The sequence below is a fragment of the Apodemus sylvaticus genome, chromosome 17 (genome assembly GCF_947179515.1).
Source record: "Apodemus sylvaticus chromosome 17, mApoSyl1.1, whole genome shotgun sequence".
NCBI classification, from domain to species: domain Eukaryota; kingdom Metazoa; phylum Chordata; class Mammalia; order Rodentia; family Muridae; genus Apodemus; species Apodemus sylvaticus.
Genome location: NC_067488.1, coordinates 4,002,689 through 4,023,068, shown reverse-complemented (window position 1 = coordinate 4,023,068; position 20,380 = coordinate 4,002,689). Strand labels below are relative to the sequence as shown.

Sequence of the window (20,380 nt, the reverse complement as noted above, 5' to 3'; positions counted from 1 at the left end):
GACTATTATGTGTCAGGAGGAATTTCTTTTCTGGTCCAGTCTATTTGGAGTTTTATAGGCTTCTTGTATGTTCATGGGCATCTCTTTCTTTAAGTTAGGGAAGTTTTCTTCTTTAATTTTTGTTGAAGATATTTACAGGCCCTTAAAGTTGGGAATCTTCACTGTCTTTTATACCTGTTATCCTTAGGTTTGGCCTTCTCCTTGTGTCTTGGATTTCCTGGATGTTTTGGGTTAGGACCTTTTTGCATTTTCTTTGACTGTTGTGTCAGTATTTTCTATGGTATCTTCTGCATCTCATATTCTCTCTTCTATTTCTTGTATTCTGTTGGTGATGCTTGTGTCTTTGACTCCTGATCTCTTTCCTAGGTTTTCTATCTCCAGGGTTGTCTCCCTTTGTGATTTCTTTATTGTTTCTAGTTCCATTTTTAGATCCTGGATGGTTTTGTTCAATTCCTTCACATGTTTAGTTATGTTTTTCTATAATTCTTTAAGGAATTTTTGTGTTTCCTCTTTAAGGATTTCTACCTGTTTACCTTTGTTCTCCTGTATTTCTTTAAGGGAGTTATTTATGTCCTTCTTAAAATCCTCTATCATCATTATGAGATGTGATTTTAAATCAGAGTCTTGCTTTTCTTGTGTGTTGGGGTGTCCAGGGTTTGCTCTGGTGGGAGAACAGGGTTCTGATGATGCCAAGTAGCCTTGGTTTCTGTTGCTTATGTTCTTGTGCTTGCTTCTCGCCATCTGGTTATCTCTGTTTTAAGCTGGTCTTGCTGTCTCTGACTGTGGCTTGTCCCTCCTGTAAGCCTGTGTGTCAGTACTCCTGGGAGACCAACTCTCTCTAGGAGGAATTTAGGTATGGAGATCTGTGGCACAGGGTCAGATCCTGGCAGATGGAAACTGGAAGGATCCTGTCCCAGGCTGCTTCTCGGTTCCTGTGTCCTGAGGTCTCCGAGCAGGTGCCTCTTGGGACAGGTGTTTGAGCAGAAGTCATGGTCTCACCTGTTCTCTCAGGTGTGTCAGCACTCCTGGGAGATCAGCTTTCTCCCTGTGGGATTTGGGTATGGAGAGCTGTGCTGACCTGCACAGGGTCAGCTCAGGGGTGCAGACAGAAACCGGAAGGCATCCTAGAACCTCCTATGTGCTAGCTGGTTTTATGTCAACTAAATGCAAGCTAAGGTCATCTCAGAGGAGGAATCTCAATTAAGGAAAGGCCTTTATGTGATCAGGTTGTAGTAAGCCTGTAGGATAATGTTAAAATTAGTGATTGGTGACATCCCCGGGCTGGTGGTCCTGGATTCTATAAGAAAGTAAGCTAAGCAAGCCATGGGGAGTAGGCCAGTGAGCAGCATCCCTCCGTGGCCTCTGCATCAGCTCCTGCCCCAGGTTCCTGCCCAGTCTGAATTCCTGCCTTGGCTTTTCTCATTGGGCTGTGATTTTGGTCATGGTATTTCATCACAGCCATAGCGACCTTGGCTTAAGACAGCAAGTAGCTCTGGCCTGGAGTACTCTGTATTATGTTCTTCTTGCCTACATCACTGGTGTTCAATAGGCCTTTCCAGCTCTCTCTGAAATAACACCCTGCTTATAGGCTTTATTTGCACCCAAAGCCCTTGTTATATGTGAAATTAATTTTCAAATATTTCAACTGGTTCACTAATTATGATCAGTAGGGTTGATTCTTAATAGCCCATAGGCTGAATGGCACATTCCTCTAGTGTGGAATTCACCACCTTTGCAGTGTGGCCTCAGTTTAATCTTTCTGCCAATGTTCCCTTCACAGGACTTGTATGACAGTCTTCCTGACTTCTCTGTCCTTTAACCCACCAAGTCCCATGAGTGGCACAGACTGTGCTTGGCTCTTGCTTTGGAATGATCAGGAAGGAGTCTGATCAGGAGCTGCTGTTGGACTGGCCCCTCCCCTTGTTACCCCTGCGGCTTTAGAAATGCTGTAACCTTTTATTTATGCTTAACCTTTGTATTTATTTCTCTGAAAAACAAAACAAGTGCATCTTTCAAGATTGCTGCAGAGTGGGGTAATGCATGTGGTGTATTGAGTTTATTTTTCCTTTAACCTCATGGCCTTGTCTTCCGCCCCAAGCTCAGCTGTCAATCTCTTCAGCTGAGTTGGTCTGTGTGGAGGGCACTCTCTCATGCCGCCCATGTCTGTCACTGATTTCTGCCTTTTAAAAAATATTTTTATTAGAAACTTGTATGAAAAATCGTAAGAGAACCAATATTTTTCCAGTTTAGGGTCACTCCACTGGTAAATGCAGTCTACCCAAGGCCACATGACCCAGAGAGCTTTCAGTGTCTTGCTGTAGGACTAGCAATGGAATATAAACAGATCATTTGGATAGCAGGCCGAGGCCCCATGCTTTCCCTGATACATTAAACAAAGCAAAACAAACAAAGCTAATATGTTTTTAGGGTGCGTTAACTGAGTATAGTTCAGGTCAAGAAAAAATATTAATCTGGAGCACAGAAGGCACGTGGTGAATTTTTGGAAAAGTCTGAACTGTTAGACCACATTTGGAATATTGTGTTGTGATCTTGGTCCCATATGTTGAGAGCTGCTTTGCCAAGCTGGTCTCTGGGAGACTCAGCCTGGAACATTCAGGAAACCATGTCAGACAAGAAAGGGTTGAAAGAAGTTGAATGTTTAGCCTGGCTTGGGGCTCTGAGGCAGGGGTAGAATGGGGTAAACTCTTCTGAAGGTCTCAAGATCTAATTAAGGGGAATGTGTTCAGACCCTGTGAATCCAGAGGCAGGCAGAACCCCATTTATAAGACTCTAGTTTTCAAAGAGAAGTAGTAAACCCCCTGCATCGGGAGGTTTTCAGGTGGAGGCTGTGGAATGAGTATTGTATTAGAAGAGGCTGGGGGTGAGGGAGGAGGGAAGAGAGAATTTGTCTCTGTAGCATTTTCCCTTAAGATTTCCTATGACCAATAATTAGAAAATCATAATACTAATGAATGTGGGATGAATCTTATCCCACATTCGTATTGTGTAAAAAAGAGAATTTAGCCAGGTGATGGTGGTACACACCTTTCAACTCAGCACTTGGAAGGCAGAGGCAGGTGGATCTCTGTGAGTTCAAGATCAGCTTGGTTTACAGTTCAAGTCCCAGAGCAGCCAGGACTACACAGAGAAGCCCTCTCCTGAAACACAAAAACAATCAAACAACAAACCGGGAGAGAGAATGAGAATTTGTTATCTGTCTGTCTAATCTAATCTAATCTAATCTAATCTGTCTATCTATCTATCTATCTATCTATCTATCTAATCTGTTTGTATGTCTGTGCATCCTGTCTGTCTGTCTAATCTATCATCTGTATACTATGTTGGAAGGCTGGAGTCACACAAACAAACAAACAAACAAACAAACAAAAAAGTCAATTCTTTCTTTGCAGCTTATTTCACCTTAGACTCCACACTGTAAATCGACATGCCAGGTCTCTTCTGCGTTTCCTCAACTTCTTAAGGATCATTTATTTCTTCTTTCTACATCTTTCATGTAAGACCTTTGAAATAGAGAATGCTTCTTTACCTAGTCTCCCCCCTCCCTTCCTCTCCTACCTCCCCATCACGGTCTGAGAATATAGCTACAGACCCTAGGGTCTTAGGTAAATCTATCTTCCAAGTCCTCTGAGACCCCACCCCTTTGTGGGGCGTGGCCAAGGGAAAAATGGGCCATGACTCAGGCTCTGGCTTCCTCATGCCTCCTTCCATTACACCATTGCCCTCCTGGGACATGTACAATCCAGAGCCCAGTGACTGGTAGCCTGCCCCATGTTGATTCTGATGAGGGAAATCAAGGACAGTTGCCTCTGTTATAAATGGCCCTGGCACTCTCCAAATCTTAGCTTTCATAACTTTGTGGCGTTTGTTCTCAAGCCAAGTTCACATTCAGATATTGTTTTCATTTGGTGTCTGTTTTTTTTCTTTCTGTCAACTCTTTATGGACAAGTGTTTGCTCGTTAGGTTTTCTTCTGTGCTATAGTGCGAAAACATTTTCCCTTTGGTTTTGTTTTGTGTGTTTTATGCTCAGTGACTGTTGTGGGATTGAGTAGATGAGCCCACATAGATTTAGGTTGGTTCTCTGTGGGTGGTTTCAAATGTTTGTGACATTTATGGTTTGCAGAAGCTGAAGGGGTGGCCCGCTCTATACCCTCCTTGCACGGATAGGTATGCCATATGTTTGCCAGACTGTGCTTAGCTATGCACTTTTGGAATTTTACCATAACTCCTTCTTGGCCGATTCTCCACTTTTTTTTAGTCTGTAAACTATTATAATTTCTTGCAGCTTTATGAAAGAGTTACATGCTAGAAGGAGCTGTTGGGTAGTGAGGGATGGAGAAAGGTGGTCTGAGGGAAGATGGAGGGCTTGGATCTTCCATTGTTAAGACTTAAATACTCAAGGGGTTGATTTTCAAAGGCATGCTGACAGAACGCCAGGTGACTGCTTAGTTCAGAGCTTATACCTATCAGTGTTTTGATAAACCCCCGTAGCTCTCACATAAAACACTCAGATTATCTACTGTAACTCATTTTGTTAGATAAGGATATTCCTCTATACACGTCACGTGGCATATTACCCCTTCTATCTCATTGTTGAATGTCTGGTAAACAATTTATAGTTCAGCATCTGAAACATCAATAAAAGACAGATTAAAAGAAGTTGTTATTGGTAACCAACTTGTTATATTCAAGTTAGTCAGATGGGTTTTATTCGCTGAGGATTCATGTTTGAAATATAGCCTTGGAGCTCAATTAGCAGAGACCCAGTTGGAGAAGAGATGGACATGTGCTAAATTAACCTAGTCATTAGTTTTTAATTTAAATACTGTTCAGCTAAGCAATCTGGCACTAGTATGTTTCAGTGGTGCTGGGCTGGCAGTTCAAGTACAACACTAATTATTCACAGGGTTTCTTTCTTCCCCCTCTTCTTTTCGGAGAAATGTGGAACCAACGATTTATTGTGGTAAAAATATTTTCAAGCACTTGCTTTTTCTGTGAAAATATTTTTCGCACATGGATGACTAGTACCACAAAGCTAGCTCTCACCACCTTCAGGACAATCTGTTTTGGAACATTTAGAGAATGACACCCTCAGAATGAGAAAATTAAGTCAGGAAAGGGGCAGTCCGTAGGAGCTTGTCTGGATCTGAGGTGCAAGCTGAAGACTTTTGTGCTCTATGGTTAAAAACTGTGCTGTGAAAATCAGTCCTCTCAGCTCTCCAGTGTCTGGCCTTCCTACGTCTTCCTCTCCATGTCTTTTGCTGTTATTTCTGAATTTACTTTAGTGGTTTTGTAGATAGGTTTTAAAATGGCAAGAGACAAGTAAGGACTTGTTGAATGTGAGTTGTGCTGAGGGCTTCATGCCCTTTCTTTCATGCACAGAGAAAGCATAGATATCCAGCAACACCACATGTGTGACTGTGCGGGTCAGTCAGCATAGGAGAGCACAGGGTGTGGCCTTTTAAGTTTACCATAATCCAGATTCTGCTTCCCTGAAACTTCTTTAATAGCACTCTATCCATCTAAAGCAAAGGTTCTTAGTTTTGAGTGGGCATTAGAAATACCAAAGGGTTCCAAAGAGTTGAGAGGTCTGGGCTCCAGGCAGGGGCCTAAGCACTGGCATTTCTCAAAGGTTCTAGCAGATGCTGCTGCAGCTTGGTCAGGGAGCTGTGTAGTCCGACGACCGCTGTGGATGGTGAACCGCCGCCATGGTGAAGTGTGGAGCGCTGTGGCAGGTCCTTGGTGGCCAGACCCCTGGCTCTCCTCTGGGCCCGTGGCCTGTGTGCCCTGCTTTAGCAGTGCCTTGCAGTTTGCCCAGGGCACCCTGTTCTTCTGATCTCCTGTGTCTTGGTGCAGTGGCTTTTTCTTTGATGAAATCTTTGTCTTTTCTACCTATCTGATGCCTGCCAGTTCATTCTTTAAGCCCCGCATTGAACACTAGACTATCTAGGCCTGAATGTCCTGAGGACGGTTAAATGAGCCCTTAGGTGCATCTCCCAGTTTAGTGAGTCCTAATGTGCATCGCAAGGCGGCTTCTGTGCTTTTTAGGTAACACTGAAACATGCACAGTTATAAACTGAGATGACCACACTCACGCAGAACAAGGGTGCTTTCCCAGCAGAAGGTGATCTTGTGTGCTGTACTAGTCCATGACCATGTCTCCTAGAGAGCCGTGAGGTACAGTGTGAAAGTCTGCCCTTCCCTAACGTCTCATCCTTCTTCCCTCCCTTTTTAGAATTATTTTGTTAATCCTTATTTTTTTTATTACATGTGCATTAGTGTTTTGCCAGCATGTATGTCTGTGTGAGGATGTTGGATCCTTTGAAACTGGAGTTATAGACAGGTATGAACTGCCATGTGGGTGCTGGGAATTGAACCCTGGTCCCCTGGAAAGAATAGCCAGTGCTCTTAACCACTGACCCATCTAACCAGCCTCTTTCATTGCCTCTTAATAATGTAATGATCTTATTATGTAAGGCAATTCCATCATAAAACATGACTACTGTGTGCAGTGTGAGCATTAGACATAGGCCGACAACGTCACCTGCCAGTAACGTAGAGTCGGCAGCTCATTCCCGTGCTGACAGGGACTGGCTCATGTTCAACATCGGCGTTGGGGATGATGTTGCCCTTTACAGTATTCTCAAGGACTCTACAGGGTTAATTTTAATTGATTATGATTTGACTTAGTTTCTAACTTTGGAGTTCACTCCTCTGATAGACAGTCTTTCTTTCGTGTCTCTGTGTGTTTATAAATCTTTTCTATTGGACTGCAGATGCCCTGTGCTGCGCTCCCCTCAGGTTGTGTGGTCCCTGCTCCCTCAGTATAGTCATCCATCATCCTACTCAGTCACCGGACAAAGATTCAGTACTGTAGAAATGAATGCCTTAGTAGGAGAACAATAGAATCAGGCACTCTCCCTAGAGGATAAAATACACAGGGCTCTCTGGTTTTCTGTCAACTCGACACAAAACTCTTGTTAGCTAGAGTTATCTGAAAGGAGGTAACCTCAAAATGCCCTGAGAAGATCGAACTGTAGGGCACTTTTTAAAAAATTCATTATTTATGAGGGAGGATTCAGCCCATTGTGGGTGGTGCCATCCCTGGCCTGGTGGTCCTGGGTTCTATAAGAAAGCAGGCTGAGCAAGCCATGAGGAGCAAGCCAGTAAGCAGCATCCTTCTGTGGCCTCTGCGTCAGCTCCTGCCTCAAGTTCCTGTCCAAGTTCCTGTCCTGACTTCCTTCACTGATGAACTGTGATATGGAAGTGTAAGCCAGATAAACCTTTTCTCTTCGAGTTGCTTTGGCTATGGTGTTTCATCACAGTAATGATACCCTGCCTGAGACAGCTGCAGACTTTCTCTTGCAGAGATAATCATGAGCAAACGGAGTATTGAACATATACATGGCACTCTAGATTATCTAGTTAAAACTTAAGAAGGCAGAGTCGTTTCCCCAGCATTTCCACTGAGTTGCCCTGCCTGTTCTTCCCTGTGTGTTTCTAGCTTAGCCAAATCTGTTTTCAAGACTGCTAACCAGACCAGACCAGACCTGTCTTAGCATTGCTCCTACCTCTGTGGGCCTTGGCCTTTGCATTTACATGGACTTTAATGCAAGATAATGTTTTGTTGATGTTATCGTAGGAAAGAAGTAGATGTTTATTTACTTATTCCTTCAAAGGAGGAAGCAGGCTTTCTTCATCTTTAAGCAGGCTTTCTTGCATCTCTAAGTTTAGGATCATAACTGACACTTAAACATTTATAATTTTTGATGTTGTGGAAATAAATTATTGGGGAAAATATTTGAATTTGTTATTTGACATTTTATAATTTTGAAATCTAATGCTATTAAGGGCTTTCTGAGATCTAATCTAACACATAGCTTTTAAAGCAGAAAAACATTACCCTTGGCAACGATTTTTAAACTTTAAATAATCTTGTTTTGTATTTTTTTTTTAGACTGGATCTTGTTGTATCCCAGGGTGGACTTGAACTCAGTGTGTAACCAAAGATGACCTTAGACTCCTGCCTCAGATTCCCACGAGCTAGGACTAAAGGCATGCACTACCATACTTGGCTTTATATAGTCTTAAACTTATTATTATTTTTAAATCTTAAGGCGAGGCTTTCTGTGTTCTTCAGGGTGGCTTGGCATGGCTTGCTGACACAGGGTGTCTGGCTATTCCAGCTGGTACGGTTTCGTATTGAACTTGGGCTCAAGCATGCCTCCTGTCTCCGCCCTCTGAACAGCTAAAGCTGCATGCACACGTCACCATGCCCAGCTTATGAACAGTTTAACATATTCTATTCTCATGAATCTGTTTGAAATGGGGCTCACTATGCAGCCCTAGCTAACCTGCCTCTCATTACATAGACCAGGCTGGCCTCAAACTCTGGAACTCCCATTACCTAGACCAGGCTGGCCCTGAACTCTGGGCCTCTTGCCTCAGTCTTCCTTATTCTGTTTTTACAGATGTTCATAGCCTCTCCCTGTCCTATACTACGTTTTGACCAGCAACTCTCCCCCCTTTTTTTAAATTAGATTTTTTTATTTACATTTCAAATGTTATCCCCCTTCTTCATTTCTCCTCTGAACCCCCCTATCCCATTCCCTCTCCCCCTGCTCACCAACCTACCCTCCCATTTCCCTTTCCTGGAATTCCCCTACACTGGGGCATCAACCCTTCACAGGACCAATGGCCTCTCCTCTCACTGATGTCTGTCAAGACCATCCTGTGCTATACATGCAGCTGGAGCCACGGGTCCCTCCACGTGTGGTCTTTGGTTGGTTTAGTCCCTGGAGCTGTGGGGTGCTGGTTGGTTCTTATTGTTGTTCCTCCTGTGGGGCTGCAAACCCCTTCAGCTCCTTGTGTCCTTTCTCTAGCTCCTCCACTGGGGACCCTGTGCTCAGTCCATTGGTTTGGGTGAGCATCTACTTCTGTATTTGTCAGGCACTGGCAGAGCCTCTCATGTGTGTACATTCTGAGCTTTTCCTCCTGTACTGATGGACCTGTTTTATCTCCCCGCTTTGTTCAGAGTCCACCTTAATGCCTGTAAGCAGCATGACCTAGGCCATACTTCAAACTGTAGAATAGGGAGTTTGAAAAAAAAAAAAGGTTAGTTTTGTCGGTTGTTCACTCCAGGAGGTTGGCGTCTGAGTGAGCTGGTGTACAGCGCCCACCACAAGCCCTGCCTAAACTTCCCTGGGGTTAAAGGACTTTAACCACCACTCCAGAGTTCTGTGGCAAGCACATTGGAGCACTTGCTGTTATACCACAAAGAGATCATTAACTCATTTTAGCTTCAAGTTTGCTTTATGCAGAGAGTCAATAATTACCACACCAAACCTGGTTTTGATGGCAGTTTCTATGCAGGGACACCTATTTTCCCCAGAGTGTGGCGATGGTTCTTTTCATGTATGGGATCAGTTAAACTCCCTAGCTCATGAGCTCCCGACTGAGGCACTGAAGTACTCTGTACTGCTCCCTAGTTAGGATGCTGCCATGCCTGCTGCTGCATAGGAAAAATGGTCACACACAGTAGCTTCCTCTTATGCAAGGCAATATAGTGAAGAAGGAAAACGTGCTATCTTGGACCAGGAAGGCTTGTTTCTGTGGCTCAGTCTATTACTTCATAGCTCTGAATCCATGGAGTGACTGTCCCTTAACCACCCTCTCCTGTTCTGTAAACAACTGCCTCAGGAATTAGAAGTATCTGTGATAGCAGTAAGGCGTCCATCACAGACCTGTTCGGTCCCAGCACACAGCAGTGCCTCTGTCTTTGTTATTTCTGCCAATTAGAGCGTCACCATTGTTTGAACATTTTTTTTTTTTTGATTAGTAGGAAAATCTTTGTCCATATTGCTCATTGGCATGGTTTAAGTTGGATTATCCCGTCTTTGTGTCATCCGGCTACTATATCTAAAGATATGAGACAGAAAAGAGAAAGGGAAACAACAGGTACAGGGCAGTCTGGCTCTGTGCAGTCCCGTCAGGCGGATGCTTAGGCCTGGAAAAATGTGTTCTGAGATGGTTCTTTTACAATGTTTCCTTTTCTCCACCCTGTAGATATGATGCCCATCTCTGACACATTTAGTTCATTTCCTCCCCTTAACCAGATAAGTCTTGTCCCTGATATTACAGACTTGTTTAATCTCTTTAGTCCAATGATACCGTATCACGGATTGTATTTTTGGCATTCAGGCACAAATTGTCTGTTTGACTCCTACATTCAGAAGACAGATGTGGCTATTAAAGAAACCTTACAGGCCCTTTCCAGATTGTACTTACTGAGTTAGACTTGTTATGTTGGAGTCAAGTTCTAAGGTGCTTCATATTGTAGACTCATACTTGTCTTAAGTCTATGGTCTATGTGTTAAATACCTTAGAATAGGCAACATTCTGGACTCTTTTGTTGTTGTTGTTGTTGTTTTTCAAGACATGGTTTCTCTGTATAACCTTGGCTGTCCTGAAACTCACTCTGTAGACCAGGCTGGCCTTGAACTCTGAAATCTGCCTGCCTCTGCCTCCCAAGTGCTGGGATTACAGGTGTGGGCCACCATACCCGGCTCATTCTGGACTCTTGAGATGTGGCACCATGTGACATGTCAAGAGTCATTTATGTGTGTGTGTTTCAGTTTAAATTTTACATAGATGTCTGCAGCTTATTGCATTAGAACTATTATATATATAATAGTATTTATATATATATATAAAACAACACACTGCCTGGGGCACCCAGCGACAGGCAGGAAAGAGTTTAATGCCATCACCAACTGGCTAAGCATCTGCAAATTATGAGTGGTCAGTCCACTGACACTACCCTTAAATAAAGAGTAGTCTGAAAAGGGGACCTGATCCTAGGCTTAAGGGACAAAACTAGAGCATGAAAGTCAACATACAATTAACTCTTATAGAAATAAGAAACCTAAAAATCTTTAACGAGTTTTACCCAAAGTCAGAGAGCTAGCATTCAAATGTGGCTTTGGATAGCTGTGTATTGATTGGCTGTCTTTAAATAAAACTCAGAAACCTTCAGTACTTACTGAGAGAACCTCAGAGTCTTGGTGTCTGTCATTCTTTGTCACTGTGTAAAGAATGGTGCTGACATAGTCTTAAATGAAGAACATATTGTTGGTAATTGTCCCCTTTTTAGAAAGAGAGATTGTTAGCTTTCGTGACTACTGGGCTAAAAGTCAATAGGATTATTATTTCTTCTTCCTTTCTTCATTCTTACCCAGGAACTCACCTCCTTCTGGGAGGGTACCACTTTCTTCATAGAAGCCAACAGTGCATTTATTTTCTAGTTTCAAAGAACTGGAGGAGTAAGATTAATACAAATGCAATTTCTGCCATAGCTCGCTTTGGCATAATTCCCCGGGGCATAAAGTCCCTGGTAAGGAAGCCTTCAGTGGATCCCCTGACCTCTAGCCAAGGGATTTCCAAGATTCTAAAAGCAAAGAGAGACAACGATTGAAAAGATGAACATATGACATCAGGTCCTCCCAGAGCCAATGAATTTAAATTTTATTAAAATTTATTTTACATTTTAAAAATGTTTCTACTTTATATTACAGACCTTTTCAGAGGCAATTAGATTTAATGTTGACTACGGAGTTTTTGAAGTAATCAATGATGCACCACAACTTCTGGAAAAGCAACTGAAAAGAATTCTGCAAAACCAGCAACCTCGGAATCCCATCTATGATGTCGTAAGGAAAGGGAAGAGTGACAGTAAATCTATTCAAAAAAGTGTCCCCTGCGAAGATGAGGCCATCAGTGTCAACTACACCATCATGGTAAGCCAGTGGGTGAGCCTGTGTCTTGTAAGAACAAGAAGCACTGCTGAGCTGCAGAGGCAGCCCGGCAGGTAGAAGCACTCGCTGAGGACCTGGCCTCAGTTCCCAGACACCCACACCATGGCTATGTCTATAGCTTCAGTTCCAGAGAATCTGAGGCCCTCTTCTGGCCTCCATGGCTCCAGGCGTGCACATGGTGCACATATATGTACACTCAGGCAAAACACTTACACACAGAAAATAAAAAGAAATGATTTTGTAAAAAAGAAAGCGTTTGGTGAGATTGATACGAAGTGCCTTGGGCTGCAGTTTTTTGAGGTACAGAGCATTGATTAGTGTGTTGTGCTTACACAGGATGCTCTTCATGCTGTATCATCTGTTTGGATATAATGACCAGTTTAGTCAAGCAGTTTTGTCGATTTTTATCAACCAATATAAGAAGCATGCAATTTGCCTTGAATATATAAAATGTCAAGTGTATTTAGGATGGTAAAATATGTTTATTTTTTACAATTTAGTTTCCTTCTAGGGAATGTATGCATAAAGGAAGCTTATTTCTTTTACTTTTACTTTTACTTTTTTTTTTTTTTTTTTTTTTTTAACCAATCCTGTTTACCACAGGGAACTGAGATGACTTTGAACCTCGACGTATACCCTGCCTCTGAGCTCCCTGGCTTTACAGTCTGTTACCAGCTGCTAGGTTTTGTCTTTTTTGCTTTAGATCAGCAAATTTATCTTGAAGCCTGGCTAAGCTACCAGCTGCGTGTCCTTGAGAGAGGCCCTGGTTGGTTTCCACCTGCCAGGCCACTTACTGTCCCTACATTTATTGCATGGGTCACTGACAGTGGGTGATCATTTTAAATGCCATTAGAACTAGGTATAACTAGACATCTCTACTTTAATTCTCCTGTTTCCAAGTTTAGATATACTTCTCTTATTTTAACTTCTATCTTAGTAAATGCTAATATTAATTACATTAAAACATTGTTTTGCAGGTGGGTCAGGGAAATTAAATTGTACAAATTATTAACTAAGACTTTTCTAGCTAGGTATGCAAATATTTGGTAGCAACAATAGTCACATCAGTAATTATATTAAGTATAAGTAGCCTAATCAGTCTAATTAAAAATTAGAGTAAAATGGGATTACACAGGAAGACTCAACTGTCTGCTGTCTACAAGACACCAAGCTTAATTATCAAACAAATATATTGGAAGTAAGAAGGCATATGCCATATCATTATTAATTAAAAGAGAGTGAGGCTGATTATATTAGTATCAATGTAGACATCAGAGAAAGGACTCCTGCTATGGATAAAGAAGAACAGTACACAGTAATAAAATGTCAATTTATAGAAAACACAATCACATTAACCACAATCACATTAGATGTACTACATCTAATTGCAGTGGTTCGGAATATGTAAGTGCTAATCAAATATTAACAAGGAAATAGCCAAAACCAGTGTTAAGATCTGAGATGAAAGCATTGCTCTCAGTAATCAGTAGCACCACGGCCCACAGGGACAAGGCAGCTCTGAGTCTTACTGGCATCAAGATCAAACTGTTGAGGCCTAGAAGCACTTTACCCTGCCGAGCCAAAGCACATGTTCTTTTCAAAGAACACCTGGGGTGCTATCAAAATAGATGTTATGCTGGCATTCAGACAAATTAAATAATGAAAAGATATGAAATGCAAAATGTATTATTGATCATCCAGAATCAAACCATCAATCAGTAACAAAAAATGTGGGAAAGATATCCAAATATTTAAAATAACTAAGCAACATATTTCTATTTTTTTTAACTCCAAGTTCCTTATGTTTTATTCTTAAGATTTATTTATTTTATGTATATGAATACACTGTAGCTGCCTTCAGACACACCAGAAGAGGGCATCAGGTCCCATTACAGATGGTTGTGAGCCACCATGTGGTTGCTGGGACTTGAACTCAGGACCTCTGGAAGAGCAGTCAGTGCTCTTAACCGCTGAGCCATCTCTCCAGCCCAAGCAACATATTTCTAAATAACCCATAGGTCAAAAGGTAAGTTTCAAAGAAATCCAGAAACTAAAATAAGCTGTCACAATTTGGGATGTAGCTAGATTAGCCATCAGAGGAAAATTTATAGAATTAAATAATAGGAAATAAAAATGCTAAGCCTTGCTGTCAGTGATCTATCATCTATCATGAGAAAGAAGCAAGATAGAAGTTAATTGAGACCCACAGTAAGGAAGAAATAGCATATCTATGAAATTCTGATCCTCCTGGGCTGGACCACAACAGTATACCCCCATGTTCACACCTGTGACCAGCAATGTACCCCATGCTCACACCTGTGACCAGTAGTGCTCCCCTATGCTCACACCTGTGACCAGCAGTACTCCCCTATGCTCACACCTGTGACCAGCAGTGCATCCCATGCTCACGCCTGTGACCAGCAGTGCATCCCATGCTCACGCCTGTGACCAGCAGTGCTCCCCTATGCTCACACCTGTGACCAGCAGTGCTCCCCTATGCTCATGCCTGTGACCAGCAGTGCTCCCCTATGCTCACGCCTGTGACCAGCAGTGCTCCCCTATGCTCACACCTGTGACCAGCAGTGCTCCCCTATGCTCACACCTGTGACCAGCAGTGTACCCCATGCTCACACCTGTGACCAGCAGTGCATCCCATGCTCACATCTGTGACCAGCAGTGCATCCCATGCTCACGCCTGTGACCAGCAGTGCATCCCATGCTCACGCCTGTGACCAGCAGTGCTCCCCTATGCTCACACCTGTGACCAGCAGTGCTCCCCTATGCTCATGCCTGTGACCAGCAGTGCTCCCCTATGCTCATGCCTGTGACCAGCAGTGCTCCCCTATGCTCACACCTGTGACCAGCAGTGCTCCCCTATGCTCATGCCTGTGACCAGCAGTGCTCCCCTATGCTCATGCCTGTGACCAGCAGTGCTCCCCTATGCTCACACCTGTGACCAGCAGTGCATCCCATGCTCACGCCTGTGACCAGCAGAGCTCCCCTATGCTCATGCTGGTGACCACAGCAATGCATGTGGGAGGTGGGGGTGGAGGGATGGGGGTTGGGGGCTGGGGGGGTGAGGGCCCTGAGTTCCTTTTGCTACTACTCAATACCCACACACCCCATGGTCAGCCATCTCAATACCTAATTAACCAGTAGAATCATGACTGTTAAAGCTTAGTTAACCAATTAGATTTATGTATTAATAATATCACAATTTACAAGATGCCAATTCAATAATTTCAGAGCTAATTGATAATGATAAAAGCTTTGAAATTTTTAGCCTTGTGAGATCATAGCTCCTTGTGGCTGGAAAATGCCATGCGGATACCCGTCAGTAGCCATCTTCCTCCATCCTCCTACCCTGAGACACTCCTCTCCCGGCAACTCTTAGCTCCGCCTCCCTTTTCTCTGTCCAATCACAGGCCTCCCACTGCCCTAATGTGATTGGACAGGGAACAATCCTGCAACATTTTACCCTTTCTGTTTATTTTTTTTTCTTTTTTTAAAAAAAAGACTTTCAAAATATAAATTGAGCACAACTATTACCATTTTTGTAAATTATATGGTATAAGATAGACCTAACACCCAATCAACATTTTTGCCAATAAAATTGAACACTGTCTTCTATCCTAACTTAGAAGACTATAGTTCTGCACCTGACTTAAGTCCTGGCTTTAGATTGTATGTCATCTGCAAGCCTTCCTCTCAAATCTGTTCCTCTCAAAGTAAATAGCCTGAGTTGGCTATGAGACTATAAGTCTTCAACTCCATCAGAAATCCAAGAACAACTGATATTAATTGAAAACATAGGAAGCCTAACACAGCTGCCAAAACTTAGCGAATTTATAGAGACCACAGATCACCTGGTCAGTCCCTTACTTCAAAACGTTGGAGCATCAGTCTTCAGCCTTCTGGTCAGGATCATCTGACAGACCTAGAGAGATAGGATATTAAGGAGTAGCCTACTCTGTCTAGGCAGAATCAAACTGTCCTAAACCTGTAATTGTGTCCTTTCTTTGGACAGTATTATGTCTGTGGATGAAAAGAGGCGGTTCTTGCCTAGTGGCTTGTAGCCGCCCGCAGCCACATGTGAACTGGAGACCTGGAAGAGAATTCTGGGGATAAACGGGAAGGGAATGAAAGAGAAATGAGTCAGGACGACATTTTGCCGATCGAGACTGATTTTACTATTATTTAGCCAATATATATAGTCTTTAGGAAACAACCCTGCTTCCCCCCCCCCCCCACCCCCCATCAAGGAGAAGGCCGAGAGAATTCCTTGGTTCCTCTTCTCAGCGGGGTCGCCTGCTTCAAGTCTGGAAGGTCTCTGCTGGTCTCCAGGTGAGACTGCCCTGAGGCAGCCTTGGTTGTCAAGGTGAAAGCAGCTGTATTGTTCTCCGGAGATAACACCAGCGGAAGGGTGGGGGCTGCCAGCCAGGAATGTCGCAGCTTGAATGGGCAAAGAAGTCCAGCTCAAAGCTGTGGGGGAAGGGACAGTGACTGTCTTGCCACAACTGTCATAACTCATAGATGCTCAGTTTCTTCTTTGAGTCCAAGACAGGGAAAGCTGTCAGGAGCAGACTAGTCTCAACAACAAGTGAATAAATAACATTAAATGTCACATTCTGTGGATTCCTGATGTTTTTGAAAACCAGCTATCTATGTAAAGTAATCTGGACTGTTGGCCGTTAACTACTCTCAGCTATTTCTAATTAAACTCTTGAAAACAACCTAACAATAAACTCAGAGCCATGAATTTGCTATTTGGCCCTAAGCTCACAGGTTTAAACATCACAGACCTGTTATAATAACAGCAATAGAAGAACTGGCTCTAAGCCCCATACTTAGAACCTTTTAGTATCAATAGAAGAAATTTATGCCAATGAAAACCTTGATTTTGTATCAAAATAAATCCTGTACCAAAATAAGAACATATGACTTCAACTTAGTAACAATTATAAAGATTTCTACCAAATGAGATTATGGCTATGCAATCAATTCTAGCCATTCCCTCCCTGTTCCAATATAACCATTTCTACATTCCCTAGAAAGACAACCTATAATAACTACCCCAGCCCCAAAGCCAAGTTATGAAGAGTGATGACTCTTCATAACTTCTTCAAGCTGAACATGGGCATTGAGATGTTATGGGGGTGGTGGTGGAAAATAGGATTGATTTCTCTGATGTCTGTGTCCTGACTGGATCTGGCTGAAGTTCAGGACATCAGGAATTCAAGCAGGTCAGTTCAGCATGTCTGATGAGGAAATTCACCAAGGCTGTATATTCTGTAATATATAAATTTCGAAACAAAATTGTAGTATCATCAAGACATATATTTTTGTTTAATTCTCTGGGATCTCTGGAGGTCTTGCTTCATCATATCTGATCCATATAACTCTGGAAGGTGTAAATACCTGAATCACCTTTTCCAAAAGCACAAAGACAAAGCATTTTTTCCCAAATCAGCATATCCTTGAGCCAGTTATCAGAAAACCCTTTATTTTGACCTCTCTCCCAGAGGGATAATGTAACCACAAAACTCAAAATCACATCCATTTTGAAAATCAAAACAATCTAAAACAAATGAAGTAAACTAAGATACTGTATGTACCTATACTTAGGCCTTTCCTATCTTGCTAAGCAGGAAAAGACACTCATGATTCCCATGAAGCCCACGTTAGCAGAATATGAGCTCCCTGTGGCTGGTTACACATTCTATACCGTCTTTCCATTTGGTGCTCTGCCCAGAACCACAGACATATTTTATTAATACCTGTTCAAAGCAGGCAATGGTTATCACTGCTCTCTCTACTCTGGAGTCAGTGACTAATATCCCCTATCCTAGTTCAAATTAAAATAATCCAAAACAAATGAAGTAAACTAAAATACTGTATGTGCCTATACTTAGGCCTTTCCTTTGTTTCCAAGAGGATATAACACCCAGTATTCCCGTGGAGCCCACATTAGACAGAGCATGAGTGTCCTGAGAGGTAAGTAAAGCAACCTCATGCCATCTTATGGTTCTGCTCTCCGCCTAGAAGCCAACTTCATTCTCCTTCTGTCTCAGCGCAGCCTGTAAATTCCCAGAGCAGGGGACCTCAGGGTTGCCTGAAGTTTCTTTGTTTCAACTTTCCTGCACTTGAGTCAAGTGACTCATTTTTAGAACTGTTCAGTTACTCACTTAAGGAAATTAAAAAAAAAAAAGTAAAACTCTAATTCTCAGGCTAATAATTTTGAATTTCTAGTGGATCCATGCCCAGCTAGCACATTGGTTTGCCATCTGTTGCAGGAACTATTAAAAAAAAGATGAACCTGCCAACTCTCTGCGGGTTCTGATCACACTCTCGAGTTCCTACTGCTACCACCACCAACTCTGTGGAGCTAACCCTGGAGATTTGGCAGGCCAGCAGGAGTGCAGGAGTGTGGTCTGGCACCATGAGAGTTGCTGTGGAGAGTCAGCAGGCTCGTTTTTTTTTTTTTTTTTTTTTTTTTTTTTTTAATATTTCCCACCACCACCCCCCCCCCCCCCCCCCACCGCCCTCCATGCTCATGCCTGTGGCCAGCCGTGCACCTCAATGCTTTATGTCTGTGCTGGGTTGGAATCCAGGTCTCCATGCACTCTCACCAAGCCCTCTTCCTCCCATCACAGTGACAGCCAGAGATGATCTTCTCTTTCTGTGTTCTCTTAACAGTGTCTCAAGCGTGAACAAGGCATTAATTGGATCAAAAGGGAAAGACTTCCGGCATTTCTGGAAAGTGATTGCTACTTTGAATACAGGTGCCCTGCTCTCATCTGTCTATGTGTTTTCTAACGTCTGTGTTCTTCATTTAAAGCTATTTTTTGTGATATTGATTGGAGGTTAGATCCTATCTAAGAATAGGAGCGTTGAGAAACATTGGCTAAAACCACTCAGCTCTTTAGGAGAGACTCTGCTTGGATCTCTTTGATCATTTACTTTAAGATTTACCTGCCACTCATAGTGGTGTTCATTTACATACAGGGATTTACGGAGGTAATGTTAGTGTGATATTCAAAACAGAATCTGGGGAGCTGGCAATAGGTCTGAGCAGTAAGAGCTCTTTCAGCACCCACATGACAGCTCACAACCATCCCTGCCTCCAATTTCAGGAAGTCACATGCACCATGCAGACAAAACATGACAAACAAACGAATCTTTGAAATAAAGTTTTAAAAAACACAGAATGTCAGTGTGTGGCCAAGGTTTTCTTTTTTGAGTGCAAGCATGGAAAATCCCAAAATGTTACTAAAATTTGAACTTGCTTTTAATAATAATTTTAAATAAATGCACATAAAAACTGTGGACCCATCTGAGAGCCCTCGTTAGTTTGTGATTTCTACCATACAGGTTGGCCAAGCTGATCTCGCAAGCAACATGGAGCAGCTCAGGCATGAACTTCATAGTCGGTGCAAACCTTTCTCCCTGGATCCTGAGAAAACCGGCCACCCCACCTCCTCCCAGCACCGAAGAAGACAATTACATGATTATGAAGAAGTTCTACGTTTCTCTTGGCCAGGTAAAATGAGGGTTTGTGTGAATCAGAACCAACGAAACCTTTGTTTCAGTGTCAAGGAAGATTGATTTAAAGCACTTCCATACCCCCACCCCACACAGACCCAAGCAGAGTCAGGTCTCTATGGGTGTGTGCTGACTCATTTCATATGTTCTACCAGAAGGGCAAATAGAAGTGCTTTCTTTGTGTGTGTGTGTGTGTGTGAGACACGGTGCTTTCCCCGTGTGCGTGGCACAGGGTTCTCCTTGTGTGACACAGCATATTGAGACCAAGATGCATGGTCCATGTTGCCTACAAAGAATGGGGATTTATATATTACATTCTGAATTTGTTATTATAGAAATATAAATAAAATAAATAAAAGGTGTTGAGTATTGTCTAGGTAATACTTAGTTGTAAAAGTGCATCACCATTTGATGGCTATCCAACAGAGTTCTCTTCTGTTATTGCCTAAGTATGGAATCATTGTGAATGGCTCAAATAGATGAAACCTAGAATCAATTTTCCTTTCAGATTATCCATAACATTGTGAGAATCTGTAATTAATTGATTAATTAATGCCCTCACTTACCAGACCCTTCCCTTTGCAGCACACCAGGATACGCAGGTCTGTATGAAATCTGGGCTGCCCAGCCTGTGGGCCGTGTGCTCCTCTTTCCTCCTTTGTCTATGCCAGACCTTGCCAACCAGATGTGGCCATGTTTTCTGCTGAACTAGACCTAGGTTTCAAATTCTTTCAGCAGAGTGTTCTAGACCCACAGCTGAAGGAATCAGATGGGAAGAGCCACCTTCTTCTGTACTGACGTAGCTAGGTCTGTGTTATTTGAATATTTATTTTTCATGTCTTCATACTGCACCTAGTAGTCTGGTTTTGAAGTCTGGGCATTTCTATCCAGAAGTATTTACCAGCTCCTTTATCTCTGCTGAATGATGAGGTGTTAAAGGTTGATTTGCTATCACTACTAAAATCACTATGATGTTTATTTGAGTCTTCACTGTGTCGTGTAAATAC

At 42.6% G+C, this 20,380-nt stretch overlaps 1 protein-coding gene across 1 annotated transcript in view; it reads left to right on the top strand.

Annotated features, from left to right (window-relative positions):
- The window catches only part of Rgs22 (regulator of G protein signaling 22), a 116,912-nt gene that overhangs the window by 14,800 nt on the left and 81,732 nt on the right, over positions 1–20,380 (top strand). Inside the window, exons 3-5 of the mRNA XM_052161524.1 lie at positions 11,592–11,813; positions 18,528–18,613; positions 19,203–19,371. Of these exons, the coding sequence (XP_052017484.1) occupies positions 11,592–11,813; positions 18,528–18,613; positions 19,203–19,371 (477 nt within the window). The remainder of the gene's footprint in view (positions 1–11,591; positions 11,814–18,527; positions 18,614–19,202; positions 19,372–20,380) is intronic.